The sequence below is a fragment of the Trachinotus anak genome, unplaced genomic scaffold (assembly GCF_046630095.1).
Source record: "Trachinotus anak isolate AG129_WGS33_773 ecotype Australia unplaced genomic scaffold, CSIRO_AGI_Tana_v1 ptg000032l, whole genome shotgun sequence".
Lineage (NCBI taxonomy): Eukaryota > Metazoa > Chordata > Actinopteri > Carangiformes > Carangidae > Trachinotus > Trachinotus anak.
This window is the reverse complement of record NW_027273883.1, coordinates 22,787,161-22,814,123: the sequence shown is the minus strand read 5'-3', so window position 1 is coordinate 22,814,123 and position 26,963 is coordinate 22,787,161. Positions and strand designations below refer to the sequence as shown.

The 26,963-nt window shown below is 40.1% G+C and overlaps 1 protein-coding gene across 1 annotated transcript in view; it reads right to left on the bottom strand.

The window, feature by feature from the left end:
• Positions 1–13,601: 13,601 nt before the first annotated feature.
• The window catches only part of bckdhb (branched chain keto acid dehydrogenase E1 subunit beta), a 57,925-nt gene continuing 44,563 nt past the window's right edge, over positions 13,602–26,963 (bottom strand). The window contains exons 10-11 of the mRNA XM_071470769.1: positions 16,253–16,404; positions 13,602–14,073 (exon numbers count right to left, since the gene is read on the bottom strand). Coding sequence (XP_071326870.1) covers positions 16,264–16,404 — 141 coding nt within the window. The 3' untranslated portion in view covers positions 13,602–14,073; positions 16,253–16,263. The remainder of the gene's footprint in view (positions 14,074–16,252; positions 16,405–26,963) is intronic.

Sequence of the window (26,963 nt, the reverse complement as noted above, 5' to 3'; positions counted from 1 at the left end):
GGACTGGCTACCAGTGTCACAAAGAACTGACCTCAAAATATTGTTCGTTGTCTACAAATCACTTCATGGTTTAGGGCCTAAATACATCTCTGACTTGCTTCCACATGATGAAGATCTCATTGGTCATCAGGGACCAGCCTGTTTACAGTTCCTATTAAAACAACACAGGATGAAGCTGCATTCACTTATTGTGCTACGCACAGCTGGAACAAACTTCTGGAAGAACTTGGATGTGGCCCAACTCTGGCTACTTTTAAAAACAGGCTGGAGACTTATGAACTTGTGTTCACCACTGCTTTTAATTGCTGCTAATATCTACAGTCTGACTCTGAAACACACTGTGATTTTTCATGTTAGTTTTTTGGGGGGTTTTTTCTAAGCTCTGTTCTTTATCTATTTGTATTTAAATCACTTTGCCCCTGTGCATGACATGTGCCATATAGATAAACTTGCCTTGCCTTGAAATTTAGTACACACATTCATGTCTCACTGGGGATGAAATGTATAACTTTGCTGATCCCTTAACCTTTCATCATCAGGGTAATTTGACAGATACTACCTGCAAAACTAAAGACATTCCCATCATCCCCATCTGTGCTTGTGTTTAGTTGTGATTAGCATGTGTTAGCATTCCAACAAACTAAACTAACATGATGAGCATAAACATGCCTGCTTAGCATTAGAATGGTAGCATTTTTATCGTGAGCATGTTAGCATGCAACATTAGCATTAAGGTCAAAACTCTGATGTGTGTTCGTACAGCCTCACAGAGCCGTGGGTGATTTAAAAAAATTGTGCACACCTTTCCAGAAGTCCATTTCAGTGAAGAGCTCTACCACCAACCAGTTTTCTTCATGTTTCCATGTAGAAAAAAACATTTACACAGTCAATAGCTTTCAGATCAGCAATTCAGGCAAATAGAAGCCTGAACAAATTTCTTTATTAAGACATAAGGTACCAACCCCTGTTGACTCCCTCACAAATGGTTTCTTATCCTGATCTTAGTGATCAAGCTTTTTTTCTTGTTGTTGAACTGGTGGAAACTTGTGTGAACCAGCTCAGTGAAGAATAGTAAGGTCAGGTAGCCACCTCCGCATTGTGCTGATGTTTGGCACCCTTTTATTTCAGCATGAAATCTAAGCTCTCAGTTGGGGTATCATTTACTGTGTGACAGCCATTCAGTTTTCTCAAAAACTAAAATTGATGTGAATTAATTCCCAAAATTATAGTGCAGCACAAGTGGAGTCTCCTGCTGCTTATTCACATATGAACCGTAGACAAGTGAATGTGTAGAGGCTTTGATTCAAGTTTCACTTTTTAAAGAGTCTCAGTGGGGAGCCAAGGGAAATGTCTGCCAGCCGCACCCACACTTCCTGCTCAGGCCTGTCTCCATGGGGGACAAAAACCCAAAACAGCTATCAGTATTAAGACACAGCTTCCTCTTATCAACACAGCCACAGGGAGATTGAAACAGCTTGTTCCCAAAATGTCTATTATTATGCCTTAAATCACCCGTGTCACCCATGATTATGGGGAACAAACACTTGTCTTAATTACAAGCAGCCACAATATTCATCATTTAAGCTGTGATTCATTATTATTTATGCAACCACTGTGCCAAAACATTTGCTAAAACTAAAACCTTACCAGACATGGTTCCACAGATATTCAGACTGTGTGTAAACCCTGCAGCACAACAATCAACTCTCTGTCACTGGAGAAAATAAACTAGCTTTTAGCTCCTGCAATGAGTGGGTTGTTTTACAGTATCTTGATTTGAGCTTGACTGTCACATTGAGAGAGTGACAGCACTGAGTCAGTGCTGTGAAGACCTTTCCTGCTGCAGGCAGCCATTGTTTCCTCCATTGTTCTCCCTGGTGACTTAAATAAAGAGAGTCTCCAAAGCCACACAGCTCTAAATATGTATTTCTGCTGTGCTAATTAGAGACTGTCTGTCAAGCGGGCACTGAGCCCAGGACGAGGGATGGCTAAATATACCAAAACAAAAACAAAGGTCCCAAACGGAAAATTATAAACATTTAGACAGAAAGTCATGGGCAAAATTGCAAATATAGCTGGAAAGGTGACTTTTTGTGTGTGTTTGCTTTAGTGAAGGAGGAGCACAGCAGCAACAAGAGTCAGTGGTTTGGTCACAAACCTTTTGAGAGTGCGACTGTGCAACAGGAGTTACCAGTGATTTTGAAAGGCAGGATAGGTCAAACTGTCAATGAGGACACGGTTTAGAAAAGACACGAGAAAGAGTCATTCCTCTTGTTTTACAACGGCTCAATTTAGATGGTGAGCTTCAGATTTTAGCCACGCTGCAACGATGTGACCTGGTTCCAGTTCACATGTTGACCTTTCATGACACTTGTTCCTAACTTTTGAAACTAAAAGTTGCTAAACATGACCTGATTTAACAGTAATACAAACTGTCAGCTCAAGCAGAATGAGGTTGAGGTTTAGCTCACTAGAATGAAAGAGGCACATAAAAACAAAATTGTGTTTCATACATCCACCAGTCAGAATTCAGTGCAAAGAAGCCTGTAAAATCATAGGTTAATAAAATAAGATCACTAATAAATAAATTAAGATTATACTAAAATAGAATCTAATAATAAAATCAGTTTTAGCCTCTATAACAGATAACAAGGAATTAAGTTTACAGTTGAGGTTAGATGTCAAATTAGAAAGAAAGTCATCCATCACCATCTGTCAACATTTTAAAATTTCACATAAACTACATCACAGCAACACCACCTCCCTTATCCCATTTCTTGATAGTTACACTTGCGTCCTCACTCAGTTCTAAACATGACCTCTGCTCCTCTGCAGTGAGATGACTGAGGACAGCTTTACCTGTCACACTTCCTGGCAAAGGAAGGCATTCTGACACCATAATGTATTGTGAGACATTTCATGAGGAAATTATGAGAGAAAGTGTGTCTGTGGAATTCCTTTACGATAGATTTATCACTGAAAACCAGCGCCAGATTCAAATTCATATGACATGCCTCTGAGGAAAGTTGGCACTGCGTGTTAAAGACATTCTTAGCAGGAGCATACCAAAGTGTGTCTGGGGTCTACAATTTTTTTTCGACTACATTGAAGCTCCAAGCAAAGAAATTATTCAGCTGAAATTTCTGACTAAAATATCTATGTCAACATTCGGATGTATTCTTACCCAAATAACATATGCTTTATATGGATGTCTCCGCTACACCCAAAGTACAGCAGTAATCCTGGCATCTCAGGCAGCAGAGGCATGTTAGTCTGCCATGTTTTTCTCCAAGACAGTCTTGTTCATATTTTTGTCTCTAAGTAGTAGCAGAAGGGCAATAATCTAATTTACCCCTCCGGTGCAGTTTCAGGGGTTACACAGGTCAGTCGATTGCCATAACTTCAGCTGTCATGTCACCAGATCCTCTCACTCCTGTTCCACTCCCAGCTTGAATAGAAGTGCTCTGACTCAGCCTCCAGGAAGGTGAAATGTTTTACTGTTCACACATTTCCCCCTCGCTGACCTCAAGTGACTCCTCTCTTTCCTCCCTGCAAAATAGCGTTCCTTGAGATCCTTCAGCACCGCCGCTCGACGGCACATCTGACACATCTGGGAACCAAGAGTGGATTAAACGCTGTGTGTGTGTCTACAAGTGTTTTTGAGCAGTGAGAGTGCGTCAAGGGCTGAAGAATGGAAGACATGCCACAAGCCCTGACTGGCATGTTCAAACTGTGGAAATATGTGACCAGCAAAAGTTTCAAAGTGTAACAGCATATTTATGAGTTTGACTTGAAGGCGAACCGAGATTCAAGTGTTGATATCAAGCTGCGTTAATGGTTTAGTACGGTTGCTTTTGCCAGCTACTGATTGACTAATATATAACTAACTGTTAGTATAATAAGTTCCCTGTAGCCTAGTTCTGGGAATCATCACGGTCTTATAATAAAAAAAAAAACTACTACTATTGTGAGAGAGCACTGCTGTCTGCAGCTACAGCTGCATTACAGAAGATAGCATACAATAAGGCTAATGGTTTGAATACTAATGTAAACTGAACTTTCCCACTCCACCTTTTCCCCTTTTTGTAGATAAAGTCTGAACTGATTAATGGCACAATCTGAAATGAGTCATGCTCCCCGAAGGAAGCGCTTTATCTTCTGGAATGCAGAGAGATGCAGCTTTGTTCATTCGTAAATATAAATCTCAGACGTGCAGCTGAAATCAAAACAGTATTTTGAGGAGGGGGTTATGAGTAGTTTACACTTGTCCTTCTCAATGTGAGTATCACTACAGATGGACATCAAAGTGTTGGATGGAGATAAAGCACAGCGTATCCAGTTGATCAAGCAAATCAACATTCTTTTTACCTATCTTGAGTTTTTTTTCTGGAACAGCTGCTGAGCAGAGTCTGCACCAGATGACCACACACAGCCCAGCAGAGAGTACGCAGAACGTGACTGTATATATGCATGAGGAATAATATACTGAAAACCTGGAAAATCTCACAGAGTTCAGCTCATCAATCACTCAAAGCTGAAGCCGAGTAAACATCTGCACTGTCTATTCTGGTGGGGCCATCGTGTGTCCCTTAAGTAGATGCCACCAGCAGGAGGGAAAAAAAATAAATGTAGGAAAACGTGAGTTTGATAAGCACTACATTTTCTAGACCGCTGATCGTCCCTATTTCTAAGCGCACCTACGCCACACATTGTATTACACCTCAGACCAGTCTGTTTGAGAGGTTTGTGGAAGTGACTGCAAATAAAAGAAAATAAAAGTGAGTGAATGTGACAGCGACGACAAAATGCTGTTCAGTGGGGAGACAAGAGGATACCTTTATGAACGAGAGTACACAGAAGAAGAACTTTTCCAAATGGGGAATAAATAGAGAGAAATAGAGAGAAGGGAAACTTCTGTGGAGGCTGGAGGCCGGGCTGCGGAGCCCAGGCTACCTGGTGGCATAATACAGTGCACGGCATAGGTGAGCTTGTGCAAACGAATATGGGAGATCAGCAGTTCAGAAAATGTAGTGCCAAAGGATAGTGCTGTGCTGACGGCAAAATAAAGCTCTGAAAATACTCTAAATGAAGTATACATTGGAAAGGATATTTTGGTGGACATCTTTTAAAAGTGTCTAAACACGTTTTCTGACCTGAATCTACTGACTGCCTCACACAACCCCATATCAAATAAACCGAAATATCATTTTATGAGTGGAGGTAGAGGTGTGTCTATAGATAACGTCACCATAATCCAGGACAGAGAAGAAGACAGCCTCAATTATTCGCTTCCTGCTGAGCAAAAGAAAATTAGCTTCTATTTCCGCTTTGTTATGATGTAGCTTTCTGACAAGTGCATTAATGTGATATTTAAACGTTAAGTTTTTAATCCAACCAGATTTCCTCTCAATAGTAAGTCCATTTACAGTGGCAATGTGCAAACCATTGTCTACAATATTTCTGGCTCTGGACAAAAGTTCAGGACTTTTTTCAAATTAAAAGGTCCATCTTGCAGTCTGCTAAAGGCTTGTTGCAATGTTTCAGCAGCTGAGTGTGCAGTAGCAGCAGAGCAATACAGATCAGCACTCACGTAGCCTTCGTAGTCGTGGCCTAATTTATGGTCGGAACTTTAAAATGAGGCAGCCAGCACCAGATATGAAATGTTGACATTTGCTGAAATAACAAATGTAACCCACTTACTCTTTTATTTTATAATACATATTTGAGTCTCAACGAAGTACTGAAAAATGTTGAATGATGCCTCCCTAATTCTAAAGTGTGGGGAGGTTTCAGACACCTAAGCATTCTGACCCCATAAGTCATCTATTAGTAAGCAACCTAGAACATCGGCAGAAAGTTTTATCCATATTTCTTGTGATGACTTTTTCTCCACAACTCCTGACAACACTGATGAGACTTCAGCATTTGTGTCTTTTTCCTGTCCTTCTTTAATGGTATTTAAAAGATGGAGCCACTGAAAATTCAGAGGAACGGAGGTGATGCCACGGTTGAGACAAACTTCATGAAGCTTTGCACATAAAGGTAAAGCAGTCAGAGCCTCAGAGTAGTATACTGGCTTTACTTACTGTTATTATGTCCCAAAGAATCCAGTTCAAATATAGAACTGAATCTGTTTCCATTACAACCAATGCTTTGATGACATAATCTCACCCATAACTATAATGTTTTCCCCACCAAAAGCTTTTGGGGTCTTCAAAAGTCAACTCTGTGCTGGGACTTTACAAACACATTCCCTCCACAGTCGTACTCGGACAGATGGTATGCATTTGTGTCGTATCAGTTTTCACAGACAATAATGTGTTGCTCCCAACCAAGCTGGAGAATAGAAGTTCTTCCCTTCTTTGGTGGGGAACAAAGTATCACCCCTGACTTAGAGACAGACTCCCTGTTTGCAGTGGAGGGTGTAAAGCGTGTGAGCCTGACATGCAACGCTCCTTCAATTAGGGCTGGAAATTATTTCGTTGCCACACAAATTAGCACCATCTTACGTCAGATGAGACTGAACTACTCTCTGTGTCTAACAGGATGTCATTGGTACACAAACACCCCGTCAAGCCGACAGCCAGGCAAAATTACCTCCGTTGGACCAAGAGTGTTTTTGTCTCCCCCACCCACCCTCTTGCCTTAGCAACCATTTGTCTGCCAGAATTAAAACCAAACCTTGAATTGCTTGCTGATGATGAAGAAATTCACAATATCCAGCTCCATATGTGTGAGGGAAATGTCTGATGATGCATATGTACATATGGTTTGTGTTTCAGTGCTGCTGTGAGTGCTCTGTTTGGGTTGAAAGAACCTAGAAACCCAAACAGTACATGCTGTGATGTGAGCTCTTTCAGTCTTATGGCATCAGTCAGCTAATGTACAGTACATGCTTTATGCATGCCTGTGTGTGTGTGTGTGTGTGTGTGAACTCTGGAAAGCACACTGTTTGCAGGTAAATGTTTGATGGGGTAATGAAGCTTTGGATAAACGGAACAAAAACAGCCGGTGTTCTCTCTCTGTCCCTTGTGATTCCAGTAAGTAAACACCAGAGTCTGTGTTTTTTACGGCAGATATACACATCCTTATAAGAGCAGTAGTTTATAAGCAGTAAATTGAAGATATGGCTGATTATTCAACATGATATTATCTTTTGAGGTTCATAGAGGTTTCAATTCTACCCTTAAGGATAGGATGTGTATCACAAATACATCATCATCAACACATAATCTCTTTTTTCTATAAAACAAGATGTAGAGAACTGGCTGCAACACAAAGAACTGGACTGAAAATTCATTTTTTAGTCCACCAAAGGCTTTGCATGATATCTCCAGGATTTAATAAATATACATCCTGTTTTGCATTAGCATGCCCTAACTCTGCTAGAAGAAACCTTTGAATTGAGTCCAGTCTTGAACAAATCTTTTGGAAGGAGAGATACCACAGTATTCTGCCTGTTCCATTAATGCGGCTGTGTAAGAACAAAAAAACTTGCTTCCCTTTAGCTTGAGAAGAGAGAAATGCCATAATTAGGGGGACATGAAGGTTAGATCGGACTTGTTTTCAAAAGTTTTTGCCGTTTGGTTCAGTCAGCTGTGCAACAGTTAAATCTGACAGTTATGAAGTGTAAATATAAAGTAACACACACTAGTCTCTCTGTAAGAACTGGTTTGTGAGACATTGTGAGACTGAAATGAATGACAGAGGCAGCACCAGCTGTCATTACTGCAGGTATGTTGCTAGTGCAAATCTTAATTGTCAAGAGCTGCGGGTGAGATACGGAGTGCTGCTCATTTGCTGTTTGCAATAAAAACCAGTGGTGTTTTTCTTATCGGTGAAAAGGAACATGGTTCTCAGAAAAAGAGTTCCTACTTCAATTATTGCAGCAATGTAAGAAAATGGCAAACAACCCTCAGTCATGCTGAACTGAAATGAACTGCTTCAGTATCCAACAATTTTTCTGTCCTCCACACATCATTTATTTCACCAACATCATAATTTTCCACTATAACCACTGGACAAACTATCCCAGGCTGCACCTATTATCATTAACTATCAAAACAAAATAAAATATCCATTGGATGCTGAGTGAATAAAATCAAAGCAAACCTATGAATGTGTAATGATGTTGTAAAACATGCCCCTGCCAACCATTAAAATGCACAGCGGGCCACATTACAGGCTAAATGGTTCTGTAATCTCCAGTAATCTCTGGTTGTACGGAACATGCACCAGAGCATCTTTACCCCCCATAGCTTCACGTCCTGACCTACCACCCCTGGTTTTTGCGTTTCATGTAAATATAGTGTGTAATGACACACTGTCAGCACACAGATGCTATTATGGCCTTCCTACCAAGCAGAGGTCATCTTTGCCACCCCGCCCAAAGGAGGGGCCGCCTCACCACCGTGGTTAAAGGCCCTGCTTTCACCCAGACCAAAATGACAGACGTGATTTTATCTTTACATTTTGACCAGGGTTTGTGGTGCAGCGCACTGAGAATCCTATCTGAAATTTTACAAGGATTTAGCAGATACTTGCTGATTAGTGGAATTGTTTCTTTTTTTTTTTTTTTTTACATTTGGTAAACCATTTGAGTCTTTGCCCTCTTTTTCCTCTGACTGCCGATTCCAGATACTGAAAACTGCCCAGATGTTGTGATAGGTGTCCCACTGGCAAGGTGAGAGGGAGAATATCTCACGACATATCTCACAATTATGAGAAACAGGGAGCGAGCATTTGGCACAAGAGCAAGAATCCACTACATTCCAGCTTTGAGCCAGTCCAAGGAGATATTTACAAATGTCTCCCTTTGAAAGTTCAGATGGTGATCGGCTGTGTATGTACTGTAGATCAGGTCTGGTTATTGTTACAGTGGAACACGACAGTTTGGCTATATCACAACCATACAATATGAACTTACTTATACAAGCCACAATTTAAAATACATGCTGCCAACTGGTTTTATTTAGCAGCAGTGTATGACTTGGGATACCCAAAAAAAATGCTAGTGATGCAGTTCTCTTGCACTGCACACAAACCCACTCCCATCACTTTCACAAATTGTTTATGAAGTGACATATTGGAAGCAGTTGCTCCAAAAAAACAGGCAAATCGAGTGCACCGCAGCACACATCTTGATCGCTATATGTGGAAATATTTCCAAATAATACAAGGAAATATCCAAAAGTGCAAAATGAGTGATGTTCATGATTTAAACATAAGGTTTTCCAGATGGCTGTGTTACATTAAAACAATGGGACTCTCTGTGGTGCTCTGGTTTGACTTTAAGTCATTTTGTCCAGGCATTTGTGCGACAAGAAAAAGAAAAAGTTTGCAAACACTTTGAAATTACCTGGTTTTCTGCACTGATTGGTAATAAAATGTGATCTGATCTTCATCTAAGTCACAAGTGTAGTGAAACACAATGTGCTTAAGCTAATAACAGAATAATAATTATAACCTATTATGTCTTTATTGAACAGACGAAGTAAACTTTCACAGTTCTGGTGGAAAAAGTAAGTGAATCCTTCTTAATAAGTGGTTGAACCTCCTTTGGCAGCAATAACCTTAAACAAGCACCTCCAGTAGCTGCTGATCAGACCTGCACAACGTTCAGGAGGAGTTTTGGATCATTTCTCCTACAGAGCTGCTTCAGCTCCAACATATTCTTAGGAAGTCTGGTGTGTGCCTGGTTAAAGTCTGGGCTCTGAGTGGGCTATTTTTTTGTTTGAAGTTGTTCTGTAGTAGATCTACTTTGATGTTTAGGGTCATTGTCCTGCTGCATTGCTCAACTTCTATCAAGCCTCAGCAGGTGGAATCACCCTGACTTCATCCTTTAGGAGTCCATGAAGCAAAGCCCCAAATCATGATGCTCCCTCTGCCATACTTCACCTTAGGGTGATGCTTTCATGTTGGTATGCAGTGCTCTTTTTTCACCATACATAGTGCTGCAAGTTCTCCCCAGTAGTGTTGTGTAGTGTCAAGCTGCTCTTTGGCAAACTTCGGGCATGTGTGTGACATATTTTTTTGGCTTCCTCTCTTGTGTCCATGGCAGGACATCATGCTCCATGATTTGTGTACGGTGGACTGACTAACAGAGATGTTAATCAGCTCCAATGATTATTTGAAGCCTTTAGCTGTTACTCTGGGCTTCATTTCACGTCACTGATCACTGTGCGTTGTGCCTTTGGATTCGTCTTAGCTTGACGCCCACTATTAGGGAGAGAAGCCACAGTACTATACTGGAGTTTGTCAGTTTGTGGACTGATGGAAATCTAAACTCTCTGAGATTACTTTGGTAACCCTCTCAGCTTTATGCAAATCAACAATTCTTGACCATCTTCTGAAATCTTTCTTTTGTGAGGCATGATTCACATCAGATTCAGTCAGATTCTTCTTGTGAATAACAAACACAAAATCTCTGAGTGTATTTTATAAGTGAAAGTACCTCCAACCCACACTCCAGTCTTGTTTCATTGACTGGACCGCAGGTTTGATAACTCCTGACTGCAGTTAGCTTTTGTTTGTGTCAGTAGCAAAGGGGTTCACATTATTTTTCCAACCTACACTGTGACAGGACAATACAATGATATGTGTGTTATTAGTTAAAATACATTGTTTTTCAATATTGCAACTTAGATGAAGACCTGATTATATTTGAAGACAAATTTTTACATAAAAAAAAGATAATTCATTAGTTATGCACTTAAGATACAAATTGAAAGCAAAGACCTTGAGGCGTGAGGCCATCTGGTTTAGCTGACCCGTCTTATGTGCCTCCACAGTAAACGTTCCATCAGCATGCTGATTATGCTTTCCCCACGGATTTAAACTGCATGAGGAGTAAATGACTATAAGGCATCCATACTTTACACAGTGAGGGCGAGCAATGAGAGAGCTGTCACAACTACATCAATAACAGCTAGTATGCTTGTTTGTGGATTGTAAACTGCCAAAAAAAAAAAAAAAAAAGAGAATATGCTATACCACAGAGAGGAATAAATAAATCCTTGTAGGTTTACATCTGACAAAACAGCAGTTTCGACATGTTTATGTTTATATTGGATTCTTTTATGTGTGAGTGAAAAAGTGCAGAAGACCCCAGAAGAGTGAGATTGCTGTGGGTTTGTGTGAGTTGATGTTCTCCATCCTAACATTCTATTTATTTATTTATTTCATTTTATTTATTTGTTTGTTTATTTGATAGGGACAATGCATGTTAACAAACATCAGTACAAAATACATGATATAAACATGTTGGATTGTAGAAAGAAATGCTAATATACATCTGTATTCCCTATGATGGGACAGATAAATACAAAAAAAACTCCTTTTGTGAGTTAGAGCACTGAATAATGGCCAGAGGTGTTTTTTCAGAACATTATGTCACATTTGACTGAAGTTGACCTTTGACCTATAGACAGACGTTACTGAGATATCACAAAATTAAGAGACGATTTTAAGCGCCCAGAAATATACTTTAAATCATTTCAACACTGTGTAGCTTAATTCCTTTCATCAGTTTGGACAGAGCAGACTGCAGCTGTTAGGTAATCCAGAGAGATGGAGCTGCTCCACAGACTGTGAATAATTGAACAACACCTGGGATACAATGAGAGCAGATTTTCTGAGTCACAGCTGTAACTGTAAAGTAAAACTGATTTCGATGCCATTTAAGGCCCATTAAACCTGTATTAAAGCTACACTACTCTATATTTTTATATGAACAATGGATCAAATGACTATGTTTAATGTGAATGGGGTATCTCACAGTGAATCATCACCAGTACTGCAGTTCCCCTCAGCTCTACAGAGTGTTTAGCATCAGCTCATTGTTTTGGTTTTACAGCCTGCAGCTTTAATGTTTAAGGTTTATTTAGACAGAATCAACCTCTTTCCAGCTGCACCAGGCTCTGAAAGCTCTGATAAACCCATTGTGCACCACCTTGCCATCAATAAAAGCACAAACTGGTAATTAATGAATAAGTACAGTGGGGTCCAAAAGTCTGAGACCACTTTCATAAATGCTGTTAGACTTTTAAACACCACTGTATATTGGAGCATTTGGCCGCTAAAGAGGAAGTTGTTCCTCTCAGGCGATGGTAGAGACCAAAACAAAGCGGAGAGCAGAGTGACTCCAAATTAATGTTAATGTTGTTATGTGTCTGCTGAATGTATAATCAGGCAAGAGATTGCTAGCACACAATAACATTATAAAGTGATAATACAAAAATGCTAATTTAGCTGCCCCTAAAGGTGAGAACAGTTAATACTGCTTTAAGCAATATTCTTCATATGAACACTGAATTAAACATCTGTGTGAAATAAAGCTCAGCCCTACATAGCTTTTAGCCTCTGTTAGCTCATTGTTTTGAGCTTCTCTCTGGCACCACCCTTAGGTGAAATTGTCAACTTTGGACCCCAGATGAAAAACCAAGTCCTGATGTTTGCTTATACATCTAATAACATCTCATAGTGCCTCAAAATGTATTGAGGAAAATCACAACTGAGTTTTTATTTACACTTTTCAAGCCCCCCAGATGATCTCGGTCCAGTTTGGTGATTTCTATACCAGGAAGGCAAATAATGGTTTATAATGGCTGCTATAGCTTAAGATTTGCTGTAAACAATCACAGTCCAAAAAGGATGAACTGATTTTGCATCAACCTTACATCAAAACTTCCACTTCACAAGGAGTTGTAAAGTCTTGGCTTTCCATCACATTGGCAGAGCAGATTCATAGTCTGCAGAGGAGGTCTTTTAAATTTGTTGATTCTGTGCTGTCTAATGCCACGCCACGCCCCCCCCCCCCCCCCCCACTCCGTTTAATTCTGCCCCAGCTTTACACTATCACTCTTGCTTTTCCCAACACGCTTGCATTCCCTGCACATACTAGCTGTATGAGTGGCAGAGTGGCTGTGGACACCATTTGCTTTTTTGCCAGCGTCTGCTAATGGAGACATGGGCAGAACTCCAATTTCTGACAGGCAGTTGTCATGGTTGTTTAAGTAATGGTTTGCCCATGATTTGAGATTTCTCAGAAACACATGCAGCAAAAGGACAGAAGATTGATTCCATGACTCTCATACTGAAATTTGAAATGTTAAGAGACAGACAACTAGTTTAACAAGTAAAGACAATTTTCTTATGGAAGCAGTGATAAAATGGAAAGGTCTTTAAATTTTATAGCCGAACAAAAGTTGAAACAGTGGCCATGATGCAATGCTGTTTTTCACTTTTACATCTTTAAATCAAAGTACTGTAACTGAAAAGTGTTAGTTCTGTTCTTCCCTACGGACAGAATGGAGGGAGCAGCTGACTGAAAAATTACTATATAATGCAATAAATGTGTTTGGCGTGTTGTAAAATAGGTCCTGGCACTGTAAAGCTCCCATTTTTCATCAGAAGATTTATAAAATTTGGACTTTACCAGTCTGCTAAGATATATATATATATATATATATATATATATATATATATATATATATATCTTAATCATGTGACCAGAAGTGTATGATAAGTATCTTATTTGAGTCTTGCTGCCAAAATGACACAGTAAAAATCCCAAGAAATTTGAAGCAATGCAAATCACCATACCTATTCTGATCATTTTATTTTCCTTAAAAACCACAGATCCATTTTTTTAGTACAATAAGGTTCAGTTCATGTCAAACTAAATAAAGATTAGAGCACCGTTGGACACAATCAATCTAAAGTAACAGCACAGAAAGGCAGATAGTCACAAAATGCAACCAAATACAGTTTCCCCCACAGTATCCAACTTTTATTTAAGAGGAAATTAAATTTGCAATATGTTGAAGCCAACATAGAGTTTCATCATAAAGACTGGATCAAGTCATTTTCCCTTGCCACAGAAAGAGGTTCCCAAACCCAGAGGTAATGTAACAGTCTTTTAGCTGGATGACACAGAAGGACATGGAGCCCATCTGGATACTGCTTCCTGATTGGATGGTCTACAAAGTGTCTTTTCCTGGCTGCTCTCCACTGATTGGATGAGGGAGAAGGAAAAGGGGGGAGCGTGGAGTTTAGGGCTACCAGAAGTTGGCTCTGAAAAAGCAGAGAGGTTCAGTAAGTTAGAGAGAATAACTTGGCGTCACAGTGGATGGCAGACGAGGAGAAGTAGAGCTGGAGAGATGCTGAGCGGTGAAGATAAGAGGTGACATGCTGGATTCAATTAAGTATTTTATTAATTTTATTATTTTTTATTAATGACTCCTTCTTCCTTATTCATTGAGGCCAAAATTGAATGGCTATAACTCAAGATGACACTGACAATTAAAGGGGGATCATGTAGCAGTCTGTCCAAAGAATCTCTTCAGTACTGCTGCAACTACAGTGAGATATCTGCATGAGGTTGCACAACTCAATGGAGCATATCCATGACATTTAGGTCCTGTTAACACTTGCCACTAAAATCAGTCTTGGGTGGTCTGATTACAAGTCAGCAGCTTTAAATACAGGTGTGTATGCACCCAAAACAGATGCTTCAGAATCCTAAAGACACTTGAGCTTCGCAGCGAGGGGCTTTTAGTGTCATGGAGGCATGTCCACATAGAGCGAACACATCCCTGAGCACATTTAAGGCTTACACAGTTGAGTGATATATCAATGTTTTTCTGCTGGCCTCTTTAACCCTCTCTCCAAGAATTTTCCGATGCATTCAGGTGCTGTCCGCTGCTATTGTAGACAACAAGACGCAGACAATATGGACTGTTCAACAGGCGCATGAGGAATGTGGCTTCTCTGCTTCCCAAGTGTTTACAGAAAAATCTAAGATAATTCTGCACAGTTTCAGTTCTGGATGTTGCTGCTGCACACACATCACAGGAATACAAAACTTATTTATTATCTTTTTTATATTTTTTGCAATACTGATATTTTAAATGTGCCAAATTTGTTTCCATTCAGGACTGTAGAGTTTAAATACTGATTGACAAGGCTTGTTCAAAACCAGTATGGTTGGATGCATGAATGGCAACTGAAAAACAAGAAGGTGTGATTGGGTAATAAGTGTGACATGTAAAACTTTGAGGTCAAACACTCAAACGATTAACTGATTCACTGAGCTAAGTGAAGCTAATCATGCCATGGAAAAGTTAAGCTGGAAAGATTCGACTGATTATTTGACTGTTTACTGAACCTCTAAAGGGCATCCCACTGTTTCTACATAGAAAATTCAATTTACTAGAGTGATGATGATGTCATCCGTTTGAGATCAGAGACCACAAATTCTTACACAAGATGAACTGATGTCTGCACACATGACTTATGCAGAAAATAGCACTGAATGCATGCATGTTTTGGGCCAAGACTACACATTTACAAAGTAGAGCTGCTGAGTTTGAAGGATGTGAGGATTTATCAGTCAGGTAGGGTGTAAACGAAAGACGCCATCAACTTGTGTTATGGCAAATGAAGGCTCCAATGTTTTTGGAACTTCAATACACTTGGGACTAAAAGTCGGGATATCTCAACCTCTTGCACTGATTCTGATCAAACCTTTTTTCATGCATCTTTCTCAAGTCCAATAGCTTCATGCAGTATTAATGGCTGGAGTGCTGCCTGTTTTTTTTGTTTTTTTTGCTGTATTTAACTTTTCCATCATGAATCAATCTTTCAAGCTCGCTGTTGGCTACTTGGCAACATGTTGCAAACTTTCATCACTATTATGGCTAAATCTAATGTCAGTGTCAGTAACTGCTCAAAGTAGCAACACAACCTCAAATCTGGAGAATGCATCTTTTAATGCTCTCACACATTCTTCTGTGCAGTTTTATCTTGTGTACAAACAGCTGCTAAAATATCCTCTTTGACTATACAGTGAAATGCAAATGTTTTTCTCTATTTAGTATTTATGCCATTTGACAGATTAAAACCAATGTGAGCTGGGAAACAAAATGCAATCACACTGTTACTGGAGATGCATTTCAGATGTGCATAATAATTTGTCTGAAAAGGGTCCTCATGTGTATTTCAATAAACTACACATCTAGCAGTGCAGTAGGAAAACAAAATTTAAATGCAATTTAGTTTTCTCTCTGATGACGGTTCCTTGTTACTGATGGGAGGTCGTAATGAAGTTTTCCTGTCTTCATAACTACATTACTGGATTAAATTAAGCAGATTGTAGAGCAGTTGTTGACAGGCTTTAATATACACTAATTGAATAAAAATTACTTAATGTCCTTTGACAAATTGGCCTCAAAGGAAGCTGTCAGATCTGTACCTGACAGTGGTTCAGTAGTTTATCATCCTCTTGATCGCATCAAAGCATTTCCACTTGTCGGGGATGTAGAAGGGTTCAAAGATGTGAGGGAAGGGTGTGTCGTAACCACAGACCCTGCTGATGGGAGCCTCCAGGTTAAGGAAGCACTCCTCCTGCAAGAAGAAAAAAAAATAACACAAATGAGGAAAAATAATCTCGTTAGTGTTGTAATGTTGTCAGCGCTCAAAACAGATTCATTCTGGCAGGGAAGCCCTGCTCAAACATTCAGACAGTGACTATATGGACTAACGGTAAGTCACCAGAGGAAATACAATCAGGCACCTTTCAATGCACTGCACACTATGATAAAAAGTTTCCCTGTTTCCATTGCACAGTTGCAAAAGCCATGTAAACTACTGCCTGGTGTGCACAGTGGATGAGGACATAGCCAAATTAACTTGTAATTTGCACAGGTGCATGTTCACTATGCCTGAAAATGCTGAGCAATGTGACTGAGTGAGCAGAAAAATACAAACAGTGCAGCCATAATACAAAACTCTGTAGTCAAAATAAATCTTTACTCAAGGTCCTCCAGGTCCTAACTTTTTTTTTTTTTTTTTTTTTTTTTACAGGAGCTCAATACTGAGCAAACACAATCTGCTGAGGTAGACTCTGAGATACGGCTGGAAAACGCTAATAAGATATTTTGTCAAATTAATTTTTCCAAAGTCAAGAATGACCTCACACACTCTGTATTGTTACTGTCTTCTAATAAATGAGTAATGTGACTGGTTAAGACCAACTAGGTATTGTTTAGGATGTGAAGGGAGGGTGGGTGGAAGTGGTTCAGTGATGTTCAGTAATACAGAGAAGAGACAAACTCAAGTGTAAATATAGTTTGTTGCTGTTTGTTTTAAATGCATTTAGCTTGCACATTCTGCTTTGATAATATGAGGGCATTTTATAACTTTCACCACATTCACACTATCAGGCACAGACACTTCCTTGGCTCAGCAGTTTGGTTTCAAGGGGTTTGATCCAAACTAAAACCAGCCGTCTTCTTGGCAACCCAGAACAACCTTATCACTCACAGAGCTATAAACTCCTTGTTTACCTCTTATCAATCCTTGTGCAAACCTCCAGTTTCCAGAACGGTAGAAGTGGTTATAGAAGAACTTCATTTTACATCTATTACCATACCTGAGAAGCAAAAGTGATTCATTCAGGCTCCTCAGAGAGGAGGCCAATGCTCAGGCAATTTGGCCTGAGTGCAAAACAAGCCATGACTCGTGTCTCTATATTGGCTTTTGACCTATTCCCATGGAGACAAAGCAGAATGAAGTTGGCCAAAACACTCCAAATGGGACAAACCCCCTGATGAGTTAAATGAACACACTTGGACGCATGCACTCAGATTTGCAGAAACAAACCTGAAGTACCCTCTCTCAGATTATACTGTCCTGTGAAAAACTCAAGCAACCACAAGTTACACAGCACCCTCTGTGTATGCTGCCTGTGTGTGCATGTGTGTCTGACACAGCACACGCTTTGACCTGTTCCTTGTGACACTGACAGCATCTCAAACTCAGCCATCCATGTAATCCTTCATTATGAACCCACCCAATTGGCTGCCATGCCGCTCGTTGTATAGCGTTTGGCAGGGCAGGACTTGTATGTTTCACACTATGTTTTTAATTTCTTATAAAACCTCTGGCAGAGTCCAAGGGAATGTCAGACTTGATGAGGAGGCCTTTTGTGCTTTGGTGCTTTTACAGGCTGTAAAAATACAACACAACAAGAGACAGAGAGAGAGACTGTGGCAGAAGCTTGCTGCTCTGTGTGCCTGTGGAGTCGACATGGTGCAGAGGGAGCTTTTCCAGCCTGGATGTTAGGCCCTGAATGTGATACTAAAATAAAATGTTTGCCAATCAGGATGAGAAGTATGAAGCAGTTAATGTAACAGGTGAATGGGGAAAAATATCAATCCCTCAAGATCTAAGCTTGAGATTTTATGGGAATAGTGTGACTAATGGACGAAGGATGTGTAGCAGAGTGGGACAGCTGTGGAGGTGATGGTACAAATCAAACAATCTCTTTGAACTTGTGTTCACACATGGAAAAACTTAAATATTCAAACTATTTTGAACAAACTGTTCAAATTCAAAATTTACAGTTTGTGGCTGCAACATTTTATGTGAGTCTCATTTGAATGAATTCAAACAAATTGCATGTGAGTTCAAATGCATTTAAACTTTTTGAAAACATGACAGCCAGAAGGGACCAGCCATCTAGTGTGTTACAATCAGTTAGTAAGCCAGTAAAGCCAGTGAAGAAGGGTCAGCCTAGAAGTCATGGGGCCTCTCATTTTAGTGCCAGTAAGAATGAAACCCAAAACCAGGGGGAGCCCCTCCTGATTTGCTGGGCAGGGCTCAGTGCTGCTGGCATTGTTATCGGCCTGGCAGCTGGACTCCCGCACCGTAGGACTGGGAGTCTGCTTTACCCGACTGATTAACTGAGATTAGCTTTAATGAACGTAAACTGAATGGAGACAACTAGTTCAACAAATCCTCCCTTCCTTTTCATTGCTCTGTTTCCTCATTGACTTCAGTTCAACCTGAGACTGATTCTCTCCAACAGGCTGTGGCAGATCCTGACAACAACTCTACTACTGGTGATGTGAAAGCCTAATCTTGGCATTTTTTTCCCCTTTCAGTTTGCTTAAGTGCACTGCTTTCATGTGCTGACAAATGTCCAAGGCCTTAGGGCCTATGAAGCCCTACACAGCTAAGTTTGAAGTGTATTCAAACTCAGTTGTGTATTTAAAAAAAAAAACTGGAAGTAGAGAGGAAAGCCAGTGGTTGTGGAATCTGGAATCAGTGCTACAGTATTCTGCAGACTGCAAGCACGTTCTTGTGTTTCTGCTCACACAGCCTCCAGCACGCTACATCAGGACAATGTCAAAGGTTTCTCTGGTTCGTGATATCTTCAGGAGCGGATTCTATACCCATGAGCTCACTGTAACAGTTCGGTCTTGTTTTAAAGATTCATTAAACATCAGTAACATATGCCATAACTGGCACCTGGCTCACGATGGTACCTGCTGCTGTAGAAACACACAAACTTGGGAATGTCAAAGTCAAACAGGAGTGCACTTGAAATCTGGGCCTGGAGCAAATCTGGATGTGGATGGTACCCTGTTTGATTTGACAGACATACATAAGAGGTTTTGTCTTGTGAGATCCAGATGAACAAAATCACACACATTTCCATATATTTCCTTCTGTTGAGACTTGACTGAAAAGTTCTGTTTTTTTCCAGTATTGATTTGACAGCATGATATGAAGTGGGTGAGCTTTTGTCAAAGGTATTTAGGAAATGGTGCATTTCTGCAGGCACTGAAGAGGCGAGGAACCTTCCCAACATGCACCCAAAATAACACCACAAGGTACTTGCTTTCTTTTCATCCCAGTGTATTGATGAAAGTGACAATGTGATTACCCATGTCCACTGAGATTACAACCTCAAGATCTATTCCCTGCCCTACTACAGGCAGACGGTACCAAGGAGTTTGCTTTTTTGTCTGGATCACATCTGTAATCTCCTCTAAATACATTTACTGGAAGTGGGAGAAAAGTACAGTAGTCTGACTGCCTGCCTGCCACCACAGCTGGAAGGAGGATGGCCACACAACTCAGATTTCATTCAAATCAGTGTTTATCTTTTGGGAAGTGCATCATTATATGTAACACACTTGAATGTCGGAATAAAACTATGTGGCATGGCAAGTCACAAAAAGCATGCATCCTGCAGTGGCGCAGGATTTAAAAATACAGAAGAGCGGGGGCTTAGAGCTGCAGTGATGATATTGTGTCTCCTGTCACACAAAAGTTTGACAGAAACACGCACAGATTGGGGAGCTGCAGCCAGAGGTCGTAAAGAGCCAATATCACAGGCTATATCAGCAACAAGGCCTCTAAACCTGCTTGATTTGGACTGAGAACAGGCTGAAAGTGTTTTTTAAGTCTTCAGCATGTTTCTCACTCAGAGATATTCAGGTCAAATAATATTCATTATTTATAAGCTGTGAGAGTGGTCAGCGGATAAATCTCTGCTTTAATTCATACAATACATACAGATGTATGCATTTTAACTTGCTAGGTTGATGCTGAGAAAGATGCCACCGCTTAGATGCAGGACCTCATCTCTGATGTTAGCTGAGGCAGCTCTGACAATGTACAGTTGAGTCTGACTATGTAGAGCCAAGCCTGACAAGCTAACAACCCATTGTCCGAATAACTACTTATTTTAATTTACAGTGAAATCAACAGACAAGTGCTGTCTGTACAAACAAATAAAGGCTGGTCCCAAGTAAAGGGCCAGGGCAAAACATAAAATACATAATGTATCAAATGGCATTTTTAAAGACCCTCTCTTATGAAAATCAAGACCTTGCTGACCAGGTCTGGAATTAAGTCATTTTTTTGGGCAAGGCCACTCAGATCTTTGATAAATGCAAATTTAAAGGGGCATCATCGTCTGATAATCTGGGTCACTTTATGTTCAGGCCAATACGGTATTTAGGAACCAATTATTTTATAATGTCTGAGGTTTAAATTATGTTTTTACCATGAAGGTTTGTATGGCTTCACTCATTCATGGGGTAAGGAAAAATCAATACTGCAGCAGCTCTAATTGAATACTACTGAATGCTACAACGTTATATAGATTGGGCTCAACTTACCTAGTGAAAAAGATTTAAGTTTATGATATTTACCCTTAAGATTCTCTCGTTCCCTTTGTGCGCTCCCTTCTTGGCATCCCTCTGAAAAAGTATCCGTTGTATAAGTCCGACCCTGCTAACATATCCATTTGGTGTTTTTTTATATGATACAAGAGATATCATGATGCCAAATAATCAGCCAACACCATGACTGAGTATTTCCATCTTGGTACTGCACTGTACCAGTCTCAAAAACAGATTCAGACACACGTAAACCTAAGGAACCAGTCCTGTGGCCACTGCCAGTTATAAGCTAACAAACACCATAAACAAGTAAAAGATGCTAACTTGGCTTCAGACTCCTCATCTGAGTCTGGGTCTGACTTGAACTCAAACATGTATTTCTGAATCTCTTCAATGTTTCCTGTGATGCTAACCATCTTGGTACACACTGCTCTTTCACTGGTCAACCAGCGGTGGTGGGCGGAGCACGAGGCCTGATTCAGAATTTCTCAGTGAGGAAGTAAGCATAGATTTGCTTTCAGTCCCTTTTCAGAGTTTTTTCAATTTTTTTTCTAATTTTGCATGTTTTCAAGTTAATGCAAACTGAAAACTTTCTCCATGTTTACCCTTTGTTTTAATGAATGCAGTGAAATGTCCCAGCACTAATTCCTTCACTAGAGCAAGTGTAATACTTGCCTTACTGAATGTTCTATGAATGGTGTTAGGCCACTATGACAGAAACTTAACACTTCCTCAAGAGTTTTCACATTAAAGGTCTTGCAGCTTTCTCTCTTCATGTAGGCTTTTGGTGTGGAAAAAAAATCAGTACAGCAAAGAAGAAACAACTGGAATTAACTGTACTGTAAAAAGGAGAAACTCTGAGCAGCAGAGTGGTGGAGCACATCATGACTCTGTTGCACTAATGGCATTAGTGCTGTGGACATGTACATTATGCTAAATTTTCCATTAGAGCTGTTGTAGTAGATTACAGGTAATTTCAACCCCTCAATGTGTTTTTAACATAAAACCTTTTTAACTAAAAACAACAAAGAGGGATTCTATTTTCCACTGTCTTCACAGTCTAACACTCTCACTATTAAAATACAATCAAATAAATTAACAGTGAGGCTGGTGTCAATAAAATTAAACTACAAAAAGTAACACTGTATTACACACATGCATTGTTTCCTGAGTGCAACTTGAACAGCAGACTCCACCACTGACAATAAAAACTACTTTGCAGAGAAGTCACTACTGAATGCAAATACACTGTTGCCCATAAAGTTGGAATCATTTTTTCAGACACATTCCTCTTTTTATTCCTATTTATACACATCAGTAATCACCTTTGACCAGGTGCAATGATTACATACTGAGTCCTAGTTATCCAGGTGAAATGAATTTATGCGTAACAATTGTTTGGCGCTATAAAAGGCAAGACAATTGCTGTGTTGTCCTTTTCCCGCTTAAAGTCTGTATGCAGTAAGTCCACGTTTTCAGAATTGGCTGTATAATTTTCAACCAAATTTGACACAGAAGTTCCCTAGGCTATGCCTCGTCTGACGCAACTAGCAATATGCCAAAGAGTGCTTGGACTCTGACAGGACGAACACAAACAAGCTAATATTGCTGATATCCTTGGAATATCGCAGAGTGCGGTCTGTAAAATCCTCAAACATCATCGAGAGGAGTGTCTTTTGAGGCTATGAAAATCTCCAGGTCGACCACGACTAACTACCAGACGAGGTGATTGGCAACTGCTTAATGTGTGCCGTAGAAATCGGAAATTGCCAGCGAGCCGCCTTTGTCATTTGTGGAGAAGACACCATGGAATCAACGTTTCCCACTAAACTGTAAATCAAAGATTGCTTCAGCATGGTTACCAAGCAAGATGAATGACCAAGTGTCCATGCCTAATTGTTCAACACAGAGTGTCTCGACTTCGCTGGGCTAGGGAGCACAGAAGATTACAGCTTGGGCACTGGCGACATATTGCCTTTATGGATGAGAGCCGCTATGTCCTTGACCGTATAGATGGAAGACAAAGGGTGCGGCGGTTACGTGGTGAGAACCTCTGTGATGACTGCATCCAGGAAACCACTCAAGGAGGTGGCGGCTCAGTGATAGTATGGGCCGGTATTCATTATGGAGGAAAAACACCATTGGTGTTGCTGGATGGAAAAGTCAACGCCTTCGTGTACCGGGATATCCTGGAGAACCATTGCCTCCCACACACAAAAAGGGTCTATGGGAACAACTTTAGGCTGCAAGACGACAACGCAAGAGCCCCCAGGGGAGCGGCAGTGAGAGAATTTCTTGATGCAGAGGGGATGCAGCAGATGCCATGGCCTGCTTGCTGATATGAACCCTATCGAGCATCCCAGGCATGATGCCCTTAATGAGAGGGACAATATTCCTCAGAGTCTACAGGAATTAGCCCGGGATCTGACCGAAGTGTGGGACACCCTGCCCATTGACGGTGTCAACAAGCTTGGGGACAGTATGCCACAACGTCTTAACGCATTGATCCGTGTCAGGGGTGGCCATACTCAATATTAGTGACTAAGTGACATTTGAAAGAGTAATATTGGACATTCTTATGCATGAAATCCCCTCCAATATGTGTTTCCTGTTAAATTGACCAAAGTTGAAAAATTTAAACAAAGTCCTTAATCCTATTGTTCAATACCCCCAATTTTGTTTAAGCCTGAATACATAGTTTGCAAATGTTAATTGTGGTTTAATTTTCACTGTGATATGTTTGGAAGAGATTGATCAATAAAGTTTTGAGAAGATATACACTTTATCTACCAAGAATAAATTGCATTGTCACAATCATTTCATGAGAAGAGGTAAAAAATATTTTATTACAACTTTATGGGCAACAGTGTACAATGACTGGCTACTGGCGGAAAATGCCGACCATAAGTGGTATCAAACAGGGTTTGATCTCATGAAAACCTTAGGGATTTTAACTTTAAGACAAATAAAGTTGTTTCTCCATTTCTCATCCATTCAATAATCTTGTCCTGTCTGATGAAACCCCATTGTGCTGCTAGATAAACCGACATTTAACTCACCCATTTAACAAATAAAGGCTCATTGACTTGTATTAGTGATTTTAGTTCAGAAGTTGAGAAATGATTCTGCACAACATCCTGCTAGGAAGAAATGGCTAATGAGTGGATCAGGCTTTAGGGTATTAACTGATAGTAACAAGCAGCAGCAGTCCAAAATTGTATAACCTCTATAACCTCCTTACCCAGCATGGTCGTACCTGTTTCCAATTCAAAAGCCTTTTAATGGAGCCTTCCTGTATAAACACCATCCTTTGAAGGCAATTTAGTGTATCTCATGATGGAGAAAGTCATGGGAGGGCGAACCATGACTTTTACAGTGGGGCATGATGCCCCAGGCCATGGGACTACTCAGATTCTCATTGAGTAAAGCTTGACAGGCGACCAGTGGCCTGATTCTGATTCAGAAGGCATTTATGGCAGAAACGTGCAAACCTTCATCCTCAGCTAACACCAACTGGGCCTGAGAGGATTTGGTAGTCTTTGAACCGTGTCCCAGAATAGTACCACAACTCGGCAGGAAATGCTGGGCTGGATGTTGGATTCTGTTAGTTTGAATTAAACAATAATTGAAAGCACTACCATGGGAAGTAGAGGCAGTCAATTCAAGGGCCCCACAGTTAATCCTGAGACTCTCTTAGTGACAGTGCTACAGTGCTGATTCAGTACAGTGCGATGTGTGGGCCACTTTAGCTACAAAAATACCATCTTTAATATAATACTACTTTCTCTTTTGTGTATTGTCATCTATGCTATCACTTCTTTCTAATTGTTCTAAGCAGCCAAAGCTTGGACTTATTGAAATCAACTACACTCAAGTTTGCAGTGGTTTGTAGAGTTTAGGGGAGGAGGGTGATTCACCACTTTTCTCTGTGCATCCCTGAGGTCCATGAAAGCATTGTCTTTAGCCACATCTCGTCCTGCCCTACTCTGTCCTATTCAGTCATCAGCCAAACACTCAGGGAAGGGCCAACTAATGACACATTATTAAATCATGAAGGCTGCAGCCAAAGCCTGATAAAGGAAACCTTTCCAAGCACTACCAAACTCCCCTCTGTTCTTAATACAAAAGAGAAAATCAAATCCATAAATGGATCTTTCTGGAAGGGCCTGAGGTGGATAGGTAGTGTTTAAAGCCACTCTCTCAAAACAACACAACCCAGACAACACTGACTAGACTATACAAGCTTTACTGACAACCACTTTATCTTTTTGTCCCTTGATTGCCTACAAGGCCACGAGAGTAAACAGGGAGGTGTGATACAAGTTAAGATCTTAAACATCCACACTGCTGTTGATTTGTATTAGTTTCACTCCCATATCCTCAAAGTCAGGATGTTATTGTAGTTGCTAAGGAGTTGTGACTCAATCTTTCTGCTAAAAGCTGTATTTTTAGTGCCTAATTATCCCATTGTGAAGGCCAAGTCAGACTGCATGGTAAATTTAATTGAAAAGCAATCTCACTCATCGATGACAACATTACTTCTGCGTCTGAGGGACATTAAACCAAGGACTCAGGATTTCACCACAAGGTGCATTTAATGCAAGGTGCGTTTAAATAATGGCACATATTTTCAGGAAGTCTGTCCAGGGCTACATTAATAGTTTTGCAATCGTAGACAGAAAATGACACTTTTTTTCTAACAAATGAAAAAGAGGGCTTGTGAGAGAGGTTTGAATCCAGACTGCTTTCTCACTACAACTCATCGTCTTTCTGTGTTTATCCTGTACACAAACAATTACCAGACTTTTTACAAAGACAGGTACAAACATGCGAGACCACTTTCTGAGGTGGTCTCAGACTTTTGGGCCCTTCCCCCCCGCTGGTTGGACAGAACAAGAACAATAAATAAATAAATATAAATCAAGAAATTCATCAGTAGATTAACTGATAATAAAAGTAATTGATATTTACGGCCCTAGTTGATTAATCTCTGTCTTATGTTTTGAGGCTGCAGTGTGCACTGGTGTTATATTGAATTGGTTATTAAAAAGGGCATTTTTAAAAATATATTTTTACCTCATTAAAACAGTTGTGGATAAAACATCAGAAATACTTCCCAAACATGCTGTGCTTCTATCTGCATAAAAAAAGCTTTACTCAATAAATGTAATTATTAAAAATTTAACAATGGCTTCATTTAGAAGAAGAAAGACTGTGTCCTGGGTGAGAAATTCATAATTTCAAAATATTAAAATTATTTTTTATCTAGAAATGTGCGGCCCAGTGTCCATCACATCCCAATTATTTTGTTTATTACTTTATGTCACACATTGAGGTTGTGACCTCACTCTACTATCTGGGATGAATCTATCTTCTTGAGTATCAACCTCTCATCCTCTGTAGACGGTGAAAGATGTTCTGCTTTTGCAGGCTGTGGTGGCTGCAGTCAGCTTGGATTCACAGCGGTTATAATGGATTCCAATGGTGACCCAGATTCACAGTGAAGGAAAAACAATCAAAACAGCCACAAACTCCTCTCAAACCACTCAAGCAGCATAATCCATTTCTCTACTGTACATTCATATGCCTGTTATATAACAGAGGTCACTAATAGGCGGACCACGGTCCGGATCTGCAGCCAGATGCTTTCCTATGCGGACCTGGACCCATGACCTATAAATTATTGAGAATTATTAAATTTATTTAAAGTGTTTCCACTTTAACCAGTGCAGCTTTTCTAGCATTTATGGTTCTGGTCACATGATGCTACTCAGCCACCGTCATTGTGACTCGAGTCACCGAGTGAGATACACATGGGGGGAGACAAGACGATAGGCAACGTCAGAGAAATAAGTGGGGAAAGTGGGATATAAGAGGAAAAGAAAGAAAAAAGGTGTTAAAGCCTTTTAATTGTAAAGATGTGTTGAGATTGTTAAAAATAGTTGAGATAATTAAGATGTAAAATGGAGCTAACAAGAAATAAAGGAA